This window comes from Rutilus rutilus, assembly GCF_951802725.1.
Source record: "Rutilus rutilus genome assembly, chromosome: 23".
Lineage (NCBI taxonomy): Eukaryota > Metazoa > Chordata > Actinopteri > Cypriniformes > Leuciscidae > Rutilus > Rutilus rutilus.
In genome coordinates, this window is record NC_140233.1 from 30550055 (window position 1) to 30570054 (window position 20000).

Here is a 20000-nt window from a genome sequence, read left to right on the forward strand (position 1 = left end):
CTCAGCGTCAGTCCAGCCCCCCCTCAGCGAACGCAGTCCAGCCTCCCTCAGCGAACGCAGTCCAGCCCCCCTCAGCCAACGCAGTCCAGCACCCCTCAGCGAACGCAGTCCAGCCCCCCCTCAGCCAACGCAGTCCAGCACCCCTCAGCGAACGCAGTCCAGCCCCCCCTCAGCGTCAGTCCAGCCCCCCCTCAGCGAACGCAGTCCAGCCTCCCTCAGCGAACGCAGTCCAGCCCCCCTCAGCCAACGCAGTCCAGCACCCCTCAGCGAACGCAGTCCAGCCCCCCTCAGCCAACGCAGTCCAGCACCCCTCAGCGAACGCAGTCCAGCCCCCCCTCAGCGTCAGTCCAGCCCCCCCTCAGCGAACGCAGTCCAGCCTCCCTCAGCGAACGCAGTCCAGCCCCCCTCAGCCAACGCAGTCCAGCACCCCTCAGCCAACGCAGTCCAGCCCCCCTCAGCGAACGCAGTCCAGCCCCCCTCAGCGAACGCAGTCCAGCCCCCCCTCAGCGAACGCAGTCCAGCCCCCCCAGCGTCAGTCCAGCCCCCCCCAGCGAACGCAGTCCAGCCCCCCCAGCGTCAGTCTAGCCCCCCCCCAGCGTCAGTCCAGCCCCCCCCCAGCGAACGCAGTCCAGCCCCCCCCAGCGCAGTCCAGCCCCCCCAGCGCAGTCCAGCCCCCCCTCAGCGAACGCAATCCAGCCTCCCTCAGCGAACGCAGTCCAGCCCCCCTCAGCGAACGCAGTCCAGCCCCCCCAGCGAACGCAGTCCAGCCCCCCCCAGCGAACGCAGTCCAGCCCCCCCCAGCGATCGCAGTCCAGCCCCCCTCAGCGAACGCAGTCCAGCCCCCCCAGCGAACGCAGTCCAGCCCCCCCCAGCGAACGCAGTCCAGCCCCCCCAGCGAACGCAGTCCAGCCCCCCCCAGCGAACGCAGTCCAGCCCCCCCCAGCGATCGCAGTCCAGCCCCCCTCAGCGAACGCAGTCCAGCCCCCCCAGCGAACGCAGTCCAGCCCCCCCCAGCGAACGCAGTCCAGCCTCCCTCAGCGAACGCAGTCCAGCACCCCTCAGCCAACGCAGTCCAGCCCCCCCAGCGAACGCAGTCCAGCCCCCCCCAGCGAACGCAGTCCAGCCTCCCTCAGCGAACGCAGTCCAGCACCCCTCAGCCAACGCAGTCCAGCCCCCCTCAGCCAACGCAGTCCAGCCCCCCCCAGCGAACGCAGTCCAGCCCCCCTCAGCGAACGCAGTCCAGCCCCCCTCAGCGAACGCAGTCCAGCCCCCCCTCAGCGAACGCAGTCCAGCCCCCCCAGCGTCAGTCCAGCCCCCCCCAGCGAACGCAGTCCAGCCCCCCCAGCGTCAGTCTAGCACCCCCCCAGCGTCAGTCCAGCCCCCCCCAGCGAACGCAGTCCAGCCCCCCCCAGCGCAGTCCAGCCCCCCCAGCGCAGTCCAGCCCCCCCTCAGCGAACGCAATCCAGCCTCCCTCAGCGAACGGAGTCCAGCCCCCCTCAGCGAACGGAGTCCAGCCCCCCCCAGCGAACGCAGTCCAGCCTCCCCCAGCGATCGCAGTCCAGCCCCCCCCAGCGATCGCAGTCCAGCCCCCCCCAGCGAACGCAGTCCAGCCCCCCCCAGCGTCAGTCCAGCCCCCCCCAGCGAACGCAGTCCAGCCCCCCCCGCGTCAGTCCAGCCCCCCCCAGCGAACGCAGTCCAGCCCCCCCCTGCGTCAGTCCAGCCCCCCTCAGCGAACACTGTCCAGCCCCCCCCAGCGAACGCTGTCCAGCCCCCCCCAGCGAACGCAGTCCAGCCCCCCCCAGCGAACGCAGTCCAGCCTCCCTCAGCGAACGGAGTCCAGCCCCCCTCAGCGAACGCAGTCCAGCCCCCCCAGCGAACGCAATCCAGCCTCCCTCAGCGAACGGAGTCCAGCCCCCCCCAGCGCAGTCCAGCCCCCCTCAGCGAACGCAGTCCAGCCCCCCCCAGCGCAGTCCAGCCCCCCCTCAGCCAACGCAGTCCAGCCCCCCCTCAGTGCCCAGCGAACGCAGTCCAGCCCCCCCCAGCGAACGCAGTCCAGCCCCCCCCAGCGAACGCAGTCCAGCCCCCCCCAGCGAACGCAGTCCAGCCTCCCTCAGCGAACGGAGTCCAGCCCCCCTCAGCGAACGCAGTCCAGCCCCCCCAGCGAACGCAATCCAGCCCCCCTCAGCGAACGCAGTCCAGCCCCCCCCAGCGCAGTCCAGCCCCCCCTCAGCCAACGCAGTCCAGCCCCCCCTCAGTGCCCAGCGAACGCAGTCCAGCCCCCCCCAGCGAACGCTGTCCAGCCCCCCCCAGCGAACGCAGTCCAGCCCCCCCCAGCGAACGCAGTCCAGCCTCCCTCAGCGAACGGAGTCCAGCCCCCCTCAGCGAACGCAGTCCAGCCCCCCCAGCGAACGCAATCCAGCCTCCCTCAGCGAACGCAGTCCAGCCCCCCCCAGCGCAGTCCAGCCCCCCTCAGCGAACGCAGTCCAGCCCCCCCCAGCGCAGTCCAGCCCCCCCTCAGCCAACGCAGTCCAGCCCCCCCTCAGTGCCCAGCGAACGCAGTCCAGCCCCCCCCAGCGAACGCAGTCCAGCCCCCCCCAGCGCAGTCCAGCCCCCCTCAGCGAACGCAGTCCAGCCCCCCCCAGCGAACGCAGTCCAGCCCCCCCCAGCGCAGTCCAGCCCCCCTCAGCGAACGCAGTCCAGCCCCCCTCAGCGAACGGAGTCCAGCCCCCCCCAGCGAACGCAGTCCAGCCCCCCTCAGCGAACGCAGTCCAGCCCCCCCTCAGCGAACGCAGTCCAGCCCCCCCCAGCGCAGTCCAGCCCCCCTCAGCGAACGCAGTCCAGCCCCCCTCAGCGAACGGAGTCCAGCCCCCCCCAGCGAACGCAGTCCAGCCCCCCCTCAGCGAACGCAGTCCAGCCCCCCCTCAGCGAACGGAGTCCAGCCCCCCCCAGCGAACGCAGTCCAGCCTCCCTCAGCGAACGCAGTCCAGCCCCCCCTCAGCGAACGCAGTCCAGCCTCCCTCAGCGAACGCAGTCCAGCCCCCCCCAGCGAACGCAGTCCAGCCCCCCCCAGCGCAGTCCAGCCCCCCTCAGCAAACGCAGTCCAGCCCCCCCCAGCGAACGCAGTCCAGCCCCCCCCAGCGAACGCAGTCCAGCCTCCCTCAGCGAACGCAGTCCAGCCCCCCCCAGCGAACGCAGTCCAGCCCCCCCCAGCGAACGCAGTCCAGCCTCCCTCAGCGAACGCAGTCCAGCCCCCCCCAGCGAACGCAGTCCAGCCCCCCCCCAGCGAACGCAGTCCAGCCCCCCTCAGCGAACGCAGTCCAGCCCCCCCCAGCGAACGCAGTCCAGCCCCCCTCAGCGAACGCAGTCCAGCCTCCCTCAGCGAACGCAGTCCAGCCCCCCCCAGCGAACGCAGTCCAGCCCCCCCCAGCGAACGCAGTCCAGCCCCCCCAGCGAACGCAGTCCAGCTCCCCTCAGCGAACGCAGTCCTGACCTCCGGCAGAAGATTAGGCCCTCAGCATTACAGATACAGCAGAGTGGCTCATCTTACACACGGGGAACTCTTTTATCCCTGTATGATCCAAACCCATGTTAAGTGTTTGCTGACAGAAAAGCTATTTTTTATTCATCTGGCCATGTATTCAGCACGATGCAGATGATGTTTACCGCTCTGACAGCGGAGGCGACTCAGGTCTAGACACCCAGCAGACTGAGAGGTGTGTTAGGGTCAGAGGTGGGTAGAGTATCCAAAAACTGTACTCAAGTAAAAGTACAAGTACTTATAGAAATATTTACTCAAAGTAAAAGTAAAAGTAATAATCTTAATAGTTACTTAAGTAAGAGTAAAAAAGTATCCAATGAAAAAACTACTCAAGTAGCGAGTAACTAGTTACTTCGGATCATATAGGCCTATATATATGAAGACTTCATGATGCAAAAGCCTCTGAGTGCCATCTGAAATTTTCTTCTAAAACAATCATTTGTATCAAGCTCGTATATTTAAGTTCAGTAATTTCACTTTAATGACAATTAATAGGTAGGCTATTTTTCATTGCCATTTAAGTGTTAACATAAACATACAAGCTTGATAAAAATGCTCTTTTAGAAGAAAATTTCAGATGGTACTTAGAGGCTTTTGCCTCTGAAGTCGTCATATAAAATGATATTATTTAGATTTTGTTTATTTAAATGACTATTATTATCAGCTATCTTTGCAACAAAAACAGAAGAGAGACGTAAGCATTATTTCTGCCATCTGTATAGCTCGAAAATCATTGCCTGTCCTCTGGTTTGTATAATAGTAACTTATACAACTACATTTGGATTATTAGACAATGTCGAAATAAAGTGAATCTGCAGAGTGTTGCATTCAAAGGTATTGACAGAGAAGAGTTAAAAACTCTTCACATGTGCTCGCGCTCATGAACATCTGAACGGATACATCGACGGATCTTCTTCTGACTGTTCTCCAAAATATAATCAAATGTATATTTCTGCAAGCATGTTTAAACTGGTTAACTGTCTACGGCAGGCAAAGGCATTCGTTTTCAAGTCGAGTTCGCGCGCCACTGCGCAACAATACACACACAATACCGCGGGATGGCGGGTGTTCATAAACTGTGAACAATGGTAGCTTTATTTAATGTAAATTAATGTATATGTCCAAAAAACGGGTAATGTCATACTTTCTAGTATCGTGGCGTAATAATCTGTTTGGTTGTAAAATGTATTACCTGAGTGAAATGAAATCGAATATATCGTCCTGACTCCTGTGGAATCATTCATTCACAGACAGCTTACGAAGATGTTCAATAAAGATCTTCATCGCTGGCAAATATATGATGCATTTGAAGATTTGCTCTCACTTGACTGTACTGTAGGTCCACTGCCACTTCATCTAACGCTTAATGTGCTTAAATCTTCCTGTTACGACTCCGAGTCCAGTGTGAATTGAAATCGTTTCAGACGATTCAGTGCGTGCAGGAACTGAACAGATCATTCAAACTGATTCGCGAACCGATTTAGACAGATCTGCCAACTTGTTTGATGAAGTCTTTGAACAGAATCGACTCAAAAGAGTCATTCATTTGTGAATTGAGCATCGCTCAAGTCCAGAAAAAAGATACAGCGCGCTTGGAATAAACTACGCATTTAACAACACATATTGCATTAAAATAAAGTAACGAGAGGAACGTCGCCCAATGTAACGAAGTAAAAGTACAGTTTTTTCATTAGAAATGTACTCGAGTAAAAGTAATAAGTACCCACATTCAAATCTACTCTTAAAAGTACAATTTTTCTAAAAAAGTACTCAAGTAAATGTAACGAAGTAAATGTACTTCGTTACTACCCACCTCTGGTTAGGGTAAAGGTGTTTGTATTGAACACAACCTTGAACTGTGTGTTTAACGCCTCGTTACAGGCAGCCTGTGATTGCTGGACATGCTTGACCATGGCCACGCTCTGGTCGCCCACCCGTGAAGCTGTGATGTGGCTATGGCTACTTTTGTGATCATTTAAAGCTGATTTCTGCCTCGTCGTGCAGCCTCGGACAAGTCCATTACTCGTTACTCCTCATCCACGTGACCTCTTGCTCCCATTGAGCGCGGTTGACCTCTGACCTCCTGGCGCCTTGCTGCCGCTTGGTTGCCCGTCACAGCTGTCGGTGACTGATAACTGTTGTGTATTAGTCCTTCATCCTCCACTGCATCAGCTCCTCTTTTTTCACCTTTTTTAATCCCAACTATTTGGCCGTTGGAAGAAGCTTTTCCCACTCAGCTGCCGTGACATTTCTGCGACTGTATGCAGCGGCGACAAAGACGGATAATACGAGATATGTATATTAACTTGCGCACTCGCCACCAAGTGGAGAGGAGTGAGAATTACAGTTACAGATTACAATAGATCGCCCTCAGCGTAATCTGTCAGAATAACGGATGGCCTTTAGATTTTTCCGTCACTACTAAAAGAAAAACGACAGTGACGGAAAATATCTGGTTAGCGCGACCTCTGGTTCAGCACAGGGTTTATCAGCGCTAGTGCTTCAATATCATCATACGGGTCTGCACTAAAGTTCACCTTAGCAGAATTGATCATAACAGCTGTTTACTGTTTACTACATTCAAGAAGAAATGTTCAAAAATTAGAGGTGTTCTAGAGGAATGCGCTTCCTTCACTGTAGGTCACGTGACACACACACACACACACACAGAAGCAGTTAAACTCTCTGTATTCGGCTCTGGTCGTGGAGTAACGTGGGTCACATTAACCCTTCTAGCCCATATACCGTCGTCAACATCTGAAGTGGATCTAAACCTTTCATCAGTTATACATGAACTTTGAACAATCCCCGTTCTTGTCTGAGGACAACTCTGATGACCTCTCCTGATCCACTTCAGGTGTTGACCACTGTATTACATCCGCTCACTTCCAGAATGAGCCGAGTCGAGTCATGCAGTGTTGTGGTAGTTTTAGTGTGACAGTCACTGTCGTGTAGCCGAGAGTAAGGAGACGTGTGTGAAGAGCTTTGGAACAGTGAGCTGAGTACTGAGAGCTGTGGTTATACTGGGACATCATGAGCAGTGTGTACTGGTCTTTACTGGCACTGGTGTGTAATGAGCCTGTTCTCCCACAGATCCTCCAGACGACAGCCGTAATGAGCATTTCTGCTGTGTTCATTCTCCTGACCTGACGAGAGAGAGCGGCGGACATGAGGAGACAGCCGACGCCAGCAGCCAATCACAGCCACAGACAGGAAGTGACGTCACGCCCGGCCCAGAGTCAGAGCCCAGCGCCGTCAGACGGAGGAGCAGACAGTGTCACTGAGCGCCGGATGCCTGTGAATCTCTCCACATGCGAGCTCACATCACTACTAATGACCCGTCACCTGTTTCACACACGTCTTCATTAATGCAGACAGAAGAACATGTATTGAGACGCTGCATTTAGCACAACATATTCATTTAGCATGTTCATGTGTGAAACATTTCAGACCTCAAATATTATTATATATGATTCGTCACTGACAGAGAACGACCCATAATGCACAGCAGGTCTGAGGGCAGTGAGAGGCTTTATCACAGTAAACACAGTTATTATGCCTCTAGTTAGTTGAGTTGAGTTGATGCGCTTCACATTTCATCACTTGTTTAATCACTTCTGTAACTGATGCCTTTATTTATTGATATGTTCTTGTCATACCTGCACGATTGCATGAATGTGTATCATATTCCGCTATGATAGTGTGTTAATAAAACTCCCACCTGATGTTTGTTTCTGTGGTTCATCATCATCATCATCATCATCAGATGAAGGGTTCACCTCTCAGCGAGCCGATGATACACACACACACACACACGATGAACGTGGCCTGACCTATATAACACTGATGATCACCTGAGCTCTGGCACGACACACACACCCCCGAGTCTTAGAGTGGACCATCCCGTAATGTTGAATCTGAATCCGTTCCTCTGGCAGCTTCTCTTCTCTGATGACGAGGGCGGGGCTATAACCTGTCACTCACATGAGATCACTCAATCAAGCCCCGCCCACGTGTGTTCTTGTTCCTGAAGCGTTTCACTGGGATTATAGCGGAGCTCAGCTTCTCTTTCCTGATGACTCGAGTAAATGTTGCTGTTTGAGTTTCTCCCGGGAACGAACACGTCACAATATTCCTCATTATAATAATTAATGCGCAGAATAAAGGGGCGGGGCCTGGTTGAGTTAGTTAGTAGTGTGTTAAACTGGCAGTTATGGGAAGGGGTGGGGCATTTCCCAAACACACTCGAAGCGCTCGACCAATCACAACACACTGCTCCAGCCGACCAATCAGAGCACAGTGTGCTTTTCAGGAGGAGGGGCTTCACAGAGACAGGAAGTAAACAGAGCGTTACTGACAGACTGGGAAGAGAGGAGCCGCAACACTGGAGAATATGAGGAGAATAATCAGAGTAGAGCCTGAAACAACATCAAGACTCTGAGGAAGAGCGCAATAGATTCTCTTTGAGATCGGAAGGAATCAGAATAGGAATATCAGACCCGTGGAAAGTATTCAGCACTTTTTGAAGTGTGTAATTAACTCTTCTGATGACTCATTTCTAGAGAGTTGATGTCATTCACACGAGTCGGATCTGACCAATCACACGAGTCGGATCTGACCAATCACACGAGTCGGATCTGACCAATCACACGAGTCGGATCTGACCAATCACACGAGTCGGATCTGACCAATCACACGAGTCGGATCTGACCAGTCACACTGAGCTTATGTGCTGTCATGAATGTACTGAATGAAGCAGTGTCTGGAATCGGTGTGTGTGATGAAGGGAGACACGATGAACGCCAGCTCTCGTGAGGGATAATGAACATACACACTGAAAGCATAAACACACACTCAGAAAGAAACAAGAACAGGTTTATTTCTCTAACACTCACAGATATAGAAAATGAAGGTTTCATTGTGTAATGTGTGATGAGTTTAGATGTGTCATCTCGGGTCAGAAGTGCAGGAGTGTGTGCTAGTGCTCCATGGGTTCCTCAGGCACCGCTGGAGCCGCTTCGTCCGCGGGCGGGGCCACCTGTGACACACACACACACACACACACACACACACACACACACACACAGTCAGGCGCTGCAGGAACCCCTGTGCTGGGGAACAGGACACACACACTCACCCGTCTCTGCGGCCGCTCCTCCAGGCCCTCCAGGAAGCGAGACACCTCGTCGTCATCATAGATGGTGAACTCCAGCTCCTTCCCCACGATCCCGATGGACACGTTCTGCGGGACAGCAGCGTTACAGCAGTGTGTGGCAGCGCCGGGACTTACACACACAACTAATGCATTTCAGTGTGCCGTTACTCCCTTAATAAGTAACTAACTGCGTTAGTAATGCGGTACTTTATTCCCACATGCGCTGGGCCTGTTCTTTATAACAATAAACGTATATTTTTGGCCAAATGTAAAGACCCATAATCCTCAGGCTGAAGGACATGCAGACCCAGGCCTGTACAGCAGAGGGCGCCGCTCACACCTCTCCGCTGCTGCTGTTACTCTTTTATGACAAAGAAAGATTAGATAAATCTATAGTCACTCCAGCTTATGGTGTAGCTGAGTCAGCGAAGGCCAGAAGCGAGTCCACGGGTCAGTAAAGTGAGATCAGAGGCGTATGTGTGGAGGTCTGCACAGTATTCTGATTCTGCATTCACTGAGTTTATTCATTCGGGAATACTGAATCTTATTTGTGCCAGTGAGAGGAGGAAACGCTCCCGTTTAGTCTAGATCAACAATAACCACAGGGATTAAAGTGAAACAAATTCTTCTGACTGAATTTTTTTTTAGGCCAGGTCATATTCCTTTAACTTTTTAAATAGTCGAGACCAATAGCGTTTTAAGGGGAGACGTTTTAAACCACTTTAATATTGCCAGTAGGCGTATTTTAAAAGCTATTTTAATCTATGAAAGCCAGGCGGGGAGCATTATTGCCATATCGAAGTCTCCTGTGACTTACTGTGCAAACACACGTACCTGGCTGTTTGATTTATTTAGTCCACAAACTAAAAGGCTTGCCATTCTCCCCCATTTCACTAAGCCTTCCCCTTTAATTAAACTTTCATTAAGTTAAGGGTAAAAGTACTTGTGTGTGTTAACAAATTTTGTGTAAACATGTGTTATAATTTGCCTATATATATATATATATATATATATATATATATATATATATATATATATATATATATATATATAAAATATATTATATTATATTATATATAGGCAAATTATAACACGTTTACACAAAATTTGTTAACACACACAAGTACTTTTCCCCTTAACTTAACATAAATTGTAAGAATATGACTAATAGTAAAGACTAGTACTAATAAATAAACATTAGGCCTATGCTAAAGCTATTAAATAGCAGTCCCAAACTAGTCATTTAAAAATATTAAAAATAACACAAAGAAAAATAGTGGCATTTTGGGGTTAATATGGAAACGACAGTTACCAAGGTGAATACACAATATTAACCATAACTTAATGAAACATGGAAACTGCTCCTGGTGAATAGAATGAGAATCATCCCTGCATTACTTTTATTTCGTGTTACAACGTAACGGCGTTGCATGCTCGTAGTTTCCTTTGCACTTGATCAGTGACCTACACAAATTATGAAAAATTAATTAAAATTCTTTTCAAAAGTTTTTTTTTTAATTGACTTTCATTGAAAGTAACAAGATGTATTATTTAAATGCCTAAAGACAGCTCCAACGCCTTCTTACCCAGTGTGCAATATGCTTGATACTGATTATTTGCAATGGGCTTGAGCCAACTACTAAACACACCATCTTTGAGCCATGGCTCGTTAAATGTACACTTTCCCATTGTGATAGACCGGGAGATTCAGTTAGGGCTGGGCAATATGGCCAAAAACAATCATCACGATAATTGTTTTATATTAGTCAATATCGATAATTATCACGATAAATGTCAAATCTTTATTTCTTTCAAGTTTAAAGGCAGACTGTTGCTTCTAAGTGAAAGTTGTAGAAACCAGAGCGTTAATTGTGGTTTTAAACTAACTTTACTCTTTATTGTCAGAAAATATAATGACAAACACTTGCTAAAACAGGTGAACATTTCACAAATCTGAGGTAGGACATTCAAACATTTGTCATTTGTCCTTAACAAAATAAATATCTTTATTGGGAAAATAATTGCTTAGTTTCTGCATGTGCTAATAGGGGTCAAGTCTTGAAACAGGTTTGTGTTGCCTAACTTTGATGGCACGTATCTTCAGGAAATGTATGAAAAACAGTAGCCTAAATACATTATTAAATACTGTAAATATTCCATTAGTCCTTTAATACATTATCAGCACTAATAATATAATAAAATTCAATATGTATATCCCACATGATGGTGCAGTTAATATTACTAGGCTAACGTTACAGTAAATCCATGATAAATGATGGGAGATTGTAGACGGAAAAGCCTTCTGGCTGTATCGTTGTGCAGTTTCTCCTGTTGGTCAGCGCGGTTTCATCTGCCTTTAAACTGGTTTAAATCACGGAGACAGTGTGTTCTTCGCTGAATTCAAGCGCTTCTCACTGGATCTTGTGACCGAGACCGATCAGAGTAAACGCGTCTGCTCTATTGAGCTCGCGCTGCGCTGCCGTCTGGACTTTGAGCCGAGCGGGTAAATGGTCCGTGTGGCGCGCGGTTCAAATGAGCGTTCCGCTTTTGGCGCATTTATCCTGTGCATTAAACATTATGCCGCCAGCGCATTTTCAGGGGGAAAAGGCAATGGTAGAACCAACGAATGAACGAGCATATCAATTTATGACGTTTTTATGACTTTTTATGGCCTAAAATTCTTATTATTAAATTTAAGACGTTTTATGACTTTTTATGACTCCGCGGAAACCCTGAATAAAGCTATGTGAAAAACTAAGTGTTTTATTGACGTATTTCCGCTGTTGAAACACTGACTGAGCGATTACACGAGTTCTGATGCCTTTCAGTAAGTATACTGTATCTTTCAACATACCTTCAGGTGTCCATTCATGTTTATTCTGTAACTGAGGAAGAGATGCTCGCGTTTACTCGCGCTCCGCGCTGCCGCTTTAAATGAGACGCTAGTATGGTGATCTGTCACGCCACATCAAAGAGCGCCAAAACGACATTTAATGTTTGAATTTCATGATCAAATTTGAAAGATTACACCTTGCTTATTATCGAAAGTAACAAAACAATAGGGGTGTAACGATATTCGAACCGAACCGAAAAACCGCGATACACCACCAACGATACGAATCGCGATACTCTCATGGCGTACCGAACACGCCCGCCCCGCCCCTATTGGACCTCATGTCTTATGTGTACACAACGAATACAGCGTTGTTGCCTAACCACCATTAACCACATTTAATCGCAATAAGCTCAGTGTTTTGTTACTTTCGATAATAAACAAGGTGTAATCTTTCAGATTCTGTCTATTTGATCACGAAATTCAAACATGAAATGTTGTTTTGGCGCTCTTTGATGTGGCGTGACAGGCTCCTCATTTAAAGCGGCAGCGCGGAGCGCGAGTAAACGCGAGCATCTCTTCCTCGGTTACAGAATAAACATGAATGGACACCTGAAGGTATGTTAAAGATACAGTATACTTACTGAAAGGCATCATAACTCGTGTAATCGCTAAGTCAGTGTTTCAACAGCGGAAAATACGTCAATAAAACACTTAGTTTTTCACTTAGCTTTATTTACCTCAGGCAAGTCAGTGTCCACAGCTTGTTGGTTTGCTAAGGAAATGAACCCTTTCACTAAATAAATGCACTATATTAGCCTATATATTATATTTTACTTAACCTGTTAATGACTTGATTTAATGTATGTTTAAAATATCTGTCATGAAAATGACAGCAACTGTGTAAATGATTATATTTCAATAATAAACTAGAGTAAAAACATATGTTAATGTAAAAACTGCCTTATACAGTTTACATGTTTTCATACAATTTGTTACTTGAGTGTTGATTATTATTATTATTAAATCTAAAAATAAATAGCAACTGAATTTAGGCTAAAAGTCTAGGCTCTGTTGTTAAGCTTTAATGTTATAGTAATGTGAAAGTAAGGGCTCCTGTATAGTTTACAGCATTAGCAGATCATTTTTGTTATCCTTGTGAGACGTTTACTTGTAATTGAATTAATTTAAAGACAAGGACACAATTTGTTAATTAAAGCACTGTTAAAAAAAAAAAAAAAAAAAAAAAAAAAAAAAGCAATTTTAGCTTTCTAAACCCCCCACTCCACCTAAATGAACCGAACCGAACCGAGACGTCAAAACCGTGGGACGTACCGAACCGTCAGTTTTGTGTATCGTTACACCCCTGCAAAACACTGAGCTTATTGCGATTAAATGTGGTTAATGGTGGTTAGGCAACAACGCTGTATTCGTTGTGTACACATAAGACATGAGGTCCAATGGGGGCGGGGCGGGCGTGTTCGGTACGCCATGAGAGTATCGCGATTCGTATCGTTGGTGGTGAATAAAATTACTAAAATTAAGACATTTATTACACTATTTGAGAAATGATTTTACGGCCTTAAAATGATGAAAAGTGAATTTAAGACATTAAGGACAGACTGGAACCCTGCAATTAACAGAAATCCGTCGTAGCGACGGAGAACTTCAATCCCTGTAACCATCACGTTCACACACATCGACGTCTCAACATGTGGACAGGACAGCTGTCAGTCAATAAAGGGGAAATAAAAGTAACTTGCGTTCCTTATTTGAAAAAGTAACTCAGATATTCTGCTGTGAATAAAGTAATGTGTAACTTTACTGGTTACTTGAAAAAGTAATCTGATTACATAACTCAAGTTACTTGTAATGAGTTACACACAACACTGCTTGTTACATCAGAGAGTATTTCTTAATCTTGATAAAGAGTGTGTGAGGCTGAGGAGAGAGAGACGGGAGAGAGTGTGTGTGTGAGGCTGCGGGAGAGAGAGACGGGAGAGAGAGTGTGTGTGAGGCTGCGGGAGAGAGAGACGGGAGAGAGAGTGTGTGTGAGGCTGCGGGAGAGAGAGACGGGAGAGAGAGTGTGTGTGAGGCTGCGGGAGAGAGAGAGTGTGTGTGAGGCTGTGGGAGAGAGAGAGTGTGTGTGAGGCTGAGGAGAGAGAGACGGGAGAGAGTGTGTGTGTGAGGCTGCGGGAGAGAGAGACGGGAGAGAGAGTGTGTGTGAGGCTGCGGGAGAGAGAGACGGGAGAGAGTGTGTGTGAGGCTGCGGGAGAGAGAGACGGGAGAGAGAGTGTGTGTGAGGCTGCGGGAGAGAGAGACGGGAGAGAGAGTGTGTGTGAGGCTGCGGGAGAGAGAGAGTGTGTGTGAGGCTGTGGGAGAGAGAGAGTGTGTGTGAGGCTGAGGAGAGAGAGACGGGAGAGAGTGTGTGTGTGAGGCTGCGGGAGAGAGAGACGGGAGAGAGAGTGTGTGTGAGGCTGCGGGAGAGAGAGACGGGAGAGAGTGTGTGTGTGAGGCTGCGGGAGAGAGAGACGGGAGAGAGAGTGTGTGTGAGGCTGCGGGAGAGAGAGACGGGAGAGAGTGTGTGTGAGGCTGCGGGAGAGAGAGAGTGTGTGTGAGGCTGTGGGAGAGAGAGAGTGTGTGTGAGGCTGAGGAGAGAGAGACGGGAGAGAGTGTGTGTGTGAGGCTGCGGGAGAGAGAGACGGGAGAGAGAGTGTGTGTGAGGCTGCGGGAGAGAGAGACGGGAGAGAGTGTGTGTGTGAGGCTGCGGGAGAGAGAGACGGGAGAGAGAGTGTGTGTGAGGCTGCGGGAGAGAGAGACGGGAGAGAGTGTGTGTGTGAGGCTGCGGGAGAGAGAGACGGGAGAGAGAGTGTGTGTGAGGCTGCGGGAGAGAGAGAGTGTGTGTGAGGCTGAGGAGAGAGTGTGTGTGAGAGAGAGCGAGAGGAAGTGTCAAACCTTGGTGGTCAGATCCTGTTCAGCGGGAAGAGTCTCTCTCAGCGCACGCAGGCCGTGCTGCACCAGATCGTTCAGGTTACCTGCACACACACACACACACACTCATCAGATGACTGCGCAGTGGTAACCCCAGGCCTGTGTGTGAGGTGTGAGACGTACAGTCCAGGAAGGCCTCCATGTGGCGCTCCAGGTACGTGCGGGCCGACTGAGAGCGGGCGCCGATGGACATCGCCTTACAGTCGAAGTAGTTCGCCGAGGGACACGTCTGGAAGATGTGCGGACCCATGTCCTGCTCACACACACACACACACACACAGCTCATCAGATACAGCGCTCACACGCACACACACACACAGCTCATCAGATACAGCGCTCACTCACACACACACACACACACACACACACACAGGTCATCAGATACAGCACACACACACACACACACACACACACACAGGTCATCAGATACAGCGCTCACACACACACACACACACACACACACACACACACACAGGTCATCAGATACAGCGCTCACACACACACACACAGGTCATCAGATACAGCGCTCACACACACACACTCTCACACACACACACACACACACACACACACAGGTCATCAGATACAGCGCTCACACACACACAGGTCATCAGATACAGCGCTCACACACACACACACACACACACACACACACACACTCGTCTCCGGTACTCACGTCATATCCTGCGATGAGCAGCCCGACTCCGTAGGGGCGTCTGCCGTAGCGCTGCGTGGGGATCTGTGTTTCTGACACGCGTTCAGGAAACGGCTAATCTCAGCGTGACACATGACTAGCGCTGCGCTCAGTCTACACTCCTAGAGTCAGCTAGCAGTCGCTCATTTAAAGGGGTCATATAATGTCATTTTTGTACAAGCTAATATGATTCTTAAGGGTCTAAATTAAAAGTTTGTAATATACTTTAATTAAAAATTCTCATTAGTATTGTAAGAAAACACTAATTTGACCTGGTCAAAAACAGCTCTGTTTCAGCACGCCGTTTCAGTGCATGTGTCTTTAAATGATAATGAGCTTTGCTCGCCCCGCCCCTCTGTTCTGTGCGAACACCGTTTCTAACACAATAGCCATAACGCGTTGTTCATTATAAACGTGGGATTATGAATTATATTGAGAACGTCGTACATAGAAAACATGCCGTAATGTACCCTGAGTGTAAACAGCCGCATTCATCATGAAGCATGCAGCGATTTGCAAAGATGAATATAAAGATTAATAAAACGTTACACTCACTTCAGTTCTTCTGGAGGTGCAGCAGGAACACGAATAGCTGGTACTGATCCTTTTTCAGGAGCACCTTCTCAGCAAAACCAGCTTTACTGACCCTCGTGTGTAAAGCAGTCTGGTGTGTGAAATGATTCGCGCACACATGAAAGCTTGACGTTGATCGTGGGGAATATTCCCTTGGAAAACACACTCAGCCACTGCGTCTTCAGCGGGTCGGGTTTAGGAGCATCAACATGATGCTGTGCTCCTCATTACACCCAAGAACACACACCACACTCGCTTAGAGCCATTCTGCTCACAGACAGCGCTCCAGCGTATCAATGACGCGCGGACTATGATTGACAGATCACTCACGAGCAAGGGCGGGTCTGTGTTGAAACACTGCTGTCAATCAATGTCAATTGATTAGAGACGGGGGGAAACCATATAAGGAGATTAAAAAAAGCACTGGATGGATTTTATCATTTTATGATGGTTGTGTACAGGCACTGCCAACACACACTTCAGTGCAATCAGCTTGTAGAAGTGCATGTACATTATATGACCCCTTTAAGCCGTTAGTCGACTAATCACGCGTTTATAATAATAAGCCATAAATGGCCTATATAAGATCCGTATAGCCAACCAGCGCTCTAACGCACACACACACAGCGCACCGGCTAACACAACGATCATGAGTGTGTCGAAGCAAGAACAGAACGAGACCGTCTAAACATTAGAGTAATTTATTGGTAATGATGTCTGAGTTTTCGGCTGCAGAGATCAGCGATATAGACTCGTCAGCTCCTCCTATATGCTCCTCTCACACGGATTATCAGAGAATATTTATTTTCAGCTGGAATCTGTTCATTCTAGTGTAGAGGTGTCGAGCTCTCTCAGATATATCCCTGAGGTGTGTGTGTGTACTCTGAGCTTCGTCATGTGATGCGCTCGAGCTCACGGACAGGAAGCTCCACTGTTTACAAAAGCACAAAGTTTTATTGTTATTGTGAGTTTACACAAATGAAAGTAGACCCTTTACAGTTCTCATTACTCGTGTGTGTATGAGGGAGTAATGTAGTGTGTGTGTCATGCAGCAGGAGCTTCTCCACACACACACACACCTGGATATGCACCTAATAATAGCGCACACTTAGCTAGGTTAGCATTAGAGCGAGCGCCAGGGTTTCCGTTGTCCGGTAATTGACGGACATTGGCCGGAAAAAAAATGAAATGTCCGACAAAATTAAATCTCTCCAGCCAAATTGTCCGATTAAAATTGTCCTAACTAACTACACGAGACGCGACACGCGATAAAAGGCATCTTTTCCATGTTAATCAGAGTTTTTGTCCTAACCAGAACATCAAACACAAAGTGTGGCGATGATAATCTCCGGTAGGCTACTGTTTATGTGCTTTATTTAATGTTAAAAGCGTGAAATGTGACTTTGAATATCATTTAGTGCTCCAGCTTTGAAGCTGTAAAAGCAACAATGGATATAATTCACCTCAGATCTTGAAATTAAACAAATGGAAACATGAACGTTAAAACTGTGAACAAACAGGTGTGTTATTTGACAAAGAATGTTTTAGTAACTCAATAGCCTATGTATTTTTTTAAATGGTGTAATATTTGTGAATGTTATTATGTAGCTACTTATCCATTTTCTTGCGAGCGCCTCAAGTTTACTCTCTAGTCGGTAGTCGGTAAAAAAAAAGTGATCTCTAAATTAGGCTATTATAGGCAGTGGACTAAACGCTATACAGTTAGCCATCTCATTCCAAGATCTTTTTGTGTGAAGTGAACAAATCCCTCACACTCAATATTTCATAACTGTCACAACGAACCAGCAAAAGTAATGATTATGAATATGTAAAATATTGCAATGAGACATTTTAATTGTCTATTAATAAACAAGTGTTTTCTGTGTCGGCTGCAAAGATGAAGTCTGACTCGCGATCTTCGCAGTAGTGAACGCGCTGGAGAGAGATACACATTTCATACGGATTACATCGTTTTATTTTGTTTTGAATGGTTCTGTTTAAAAGTAGAGATTTCTGTAGATAATAGATATATTTCTATTTTTTTTTCTTTTTTTTAGGTGTGTGAGGCGAGTAGGCTACCTTATACGTTAAATTTAGGTTCATGGATGATAGCTTACGTTAGCTCCAGTTCAGGCGCTGGCGCCTCCATGTCGTGATTATTTATTGTCTGCTATATTTACTTTTTATTTATTAAATCGAGAAAATTGGATAATGAAACACTGATTAAAATTAAGATACAATTAATACAAAACGAAATTCGTTTTAAAGAAAGACTTTGTGCTTTCTGTTTGAGGTCTCTGTGGAAGTTTTAAAGCAGTCTTTTAGTGCCGCTTTGAACGGACGCGACGCGTCAGTAATGGAGAACTGTCACGTAAGATGGTAATATTATTATTATAAATAATAAATCGTGTAATAATCCCGCCCCCTAATTAAGAGGCGATATCTGACCGGCATATCATCAAAAATGTCCGGAAAACGAAACCTCTGCCGGTCACTTTGACCGGCACCATTTTTTCTAGCGGAAACTCTGGCGAGCGCACTGTAGAGTTGCTGATACTAGCATGTTTCAAGTGATATAAGCCATATCTGAGGTCGACTCATGACAGGAGAGTGTGTGTGTGTGTGTGTGATCTGTCCATTACAGCCCGCCGGAGAGTGTGTGTGTGTGATCTGTCCATTATCTATCCCGCCGGATCTCAACACTTTAACCAGGTGGTTTTTTTTTGCGAGCCTCTTGTAGTCGACTAACGGTTAGTGGACTGCCCCCTACACACACATGAACACATGGACAGATGAACACACGAACAGATGAACACACACACACACGAACAGATGAACACATGAACAGATGAACACACACACACACTCCTGAAAGGATACTGCTCCCGATGAGCGACACCAGCCTGGACACGGGGAGAGGCCTGTCGAACACGAACCTGGAGTCCAGACACTCCTGACGCATGAAGTTACTGCAGAGAGAGACACACACACACACACACTCAATACACTGTCTGAGGGACACGTCCTCACAGCTGATCGTTCACTGCAGGCTTTCAGATCAAACCTGCAGCTTTATAACCCTGAGCTGTACAGAAGGGCAGAGCAAGATCTGTGCTGACACACAACCATACCCTAACTCTATTTCACTCAACACTAGGGCTGTCACTTTACGCTCGGAAACCGGCTGCACAATCGATCGGACCAACCAACATAAGTTTCAAAAATGAAAATAGGGAATCGATTTTAACGGTGTTCTCTCGGAGCGCGTCCAGCTCGTCACGATACGCCCGCAGCGAACGCGCGTCACACAGCGACTACAGGCTCTGACACACACACACACACACACACACACAACAGCAGATTATTCTTCTGTGTCTCTTTTTACTACTAAAGTGTGAGTTCTGCCGGTGTTCAGACAGTCTCAGGCATACAGACACAGAATCGGGCTACGGGCTACAGCCGCCTATGTAGGTGATGGTAAACACGGGCATGGTGAAGCCGGCAGTGATGTGTGTCACTGATGTTATGGCAGTCCACTCTGCTTATTGTGTTTGGAGAACCTTGCACTCCTGTTTGTCATTGTGCACGAAACTTCACGCCAATAAATCATCAGAAGTATTGCTGAATTGTGCGGGTCTCAAGCGCCCTCTTTACGTTCGTCCTAATGCCTGTTAGTTGTCCGTGGATTAGCCCATATTTGCCATTTAAAAATGGAAATGTCTTTAGACATGGAAAATTGATTTTACAATCGATTCAATGAACACTAATGTCTCACAAATCGAACAGGATGTATTCACAAAAGTGACAGCCCTACTCAAAATACAACAGCAAGTGTTATCAAACATTATTACACGGTTTGGCTGAACTCTAGTGTAGAGTGTAGTGTGTTATGTCTTGACATCAGCCGCTGTTAGTATAACACACCGTTGCCATGCTAAACAGAGCGTTGCTATGGACGCAGGATTCTAACCGTAGAGACGGAACGGATTTTCGAATTTTCTTTAGCGGAAGCAATAAACTCCTTTTTAAATCAATATTTTGTGTCAACTTGATGTATTTGGTGGGTAGCCGTGTAATAAGCGGATAACGTATAGCGAGGCGGTTGCTATAGCGAATACACCCCTTCAGGCTGGGTTAGGGTTAGCGCTGCGCCTGTCGGGGGTGTAGTCGCTATAGCAACCGCCTCGCTCTACATCATCCCTTACTTAAACCTCAC

The 20000-nt window shown here is 48.2% G+C and overlaps 2 protein-coding genes across 2 annotated transcripts in view; one reads left to right on the plus strand and one right to left on the minus strand.

The window, feature by feature from the left end:
- The window catches only part of ric3b (RIC3 acetylcholine receptor chaperone b), a 23239-nt gene extending 15977 nt beyond the window's left edge, over positions 1-7262 (plus strand). Inside the window, exon 6 of the mRNA XM_084397172.1 lies at positions 6632-7262. Within this exon, the coding sequence (XP_084253298.1) occupies positions 6632-6822 (191 nt within the window). The 3' untranslated portion in view covers positions 6823-7262. The remainder of the gene's footprint in view (positions 1-6631) is intronic.
- Positions 7263-8392: 1130 nt separating this feature from the next.
- The window catches only part of psma1 (proteasome 20S subunit alpha 1), a 21263-nt gene continuing 9655 nt past the window's right edge, over positions 8393-20000 (minus strand). Inside the window, exons 5-10 of the mRNA XM_084397173.1 lie at positions 18665-18753; positions 15194-15264; positions 14641-14770; positions 14482-14561; positions 8676-8780; positions 8393-8576 (exon numbers count right to left, since the gene is read on the minus strand). Coding sequence (XP_084253299.1) covers positions 8517-8576; positions 8676-8780; positions 14482-14561; positions 14641-14770; positions 15194-15264; positions 18665-18753 — 535 coding nt within the window. The 3' untranslated portion in view covers positions 8393-8516. The remainder of the gene's footprint in view (positions 8577-8675; positions 8781-14481; positions 14562-14640; positions 14771-15193; positions 15265-18664; positions 18754-20000) is intronic.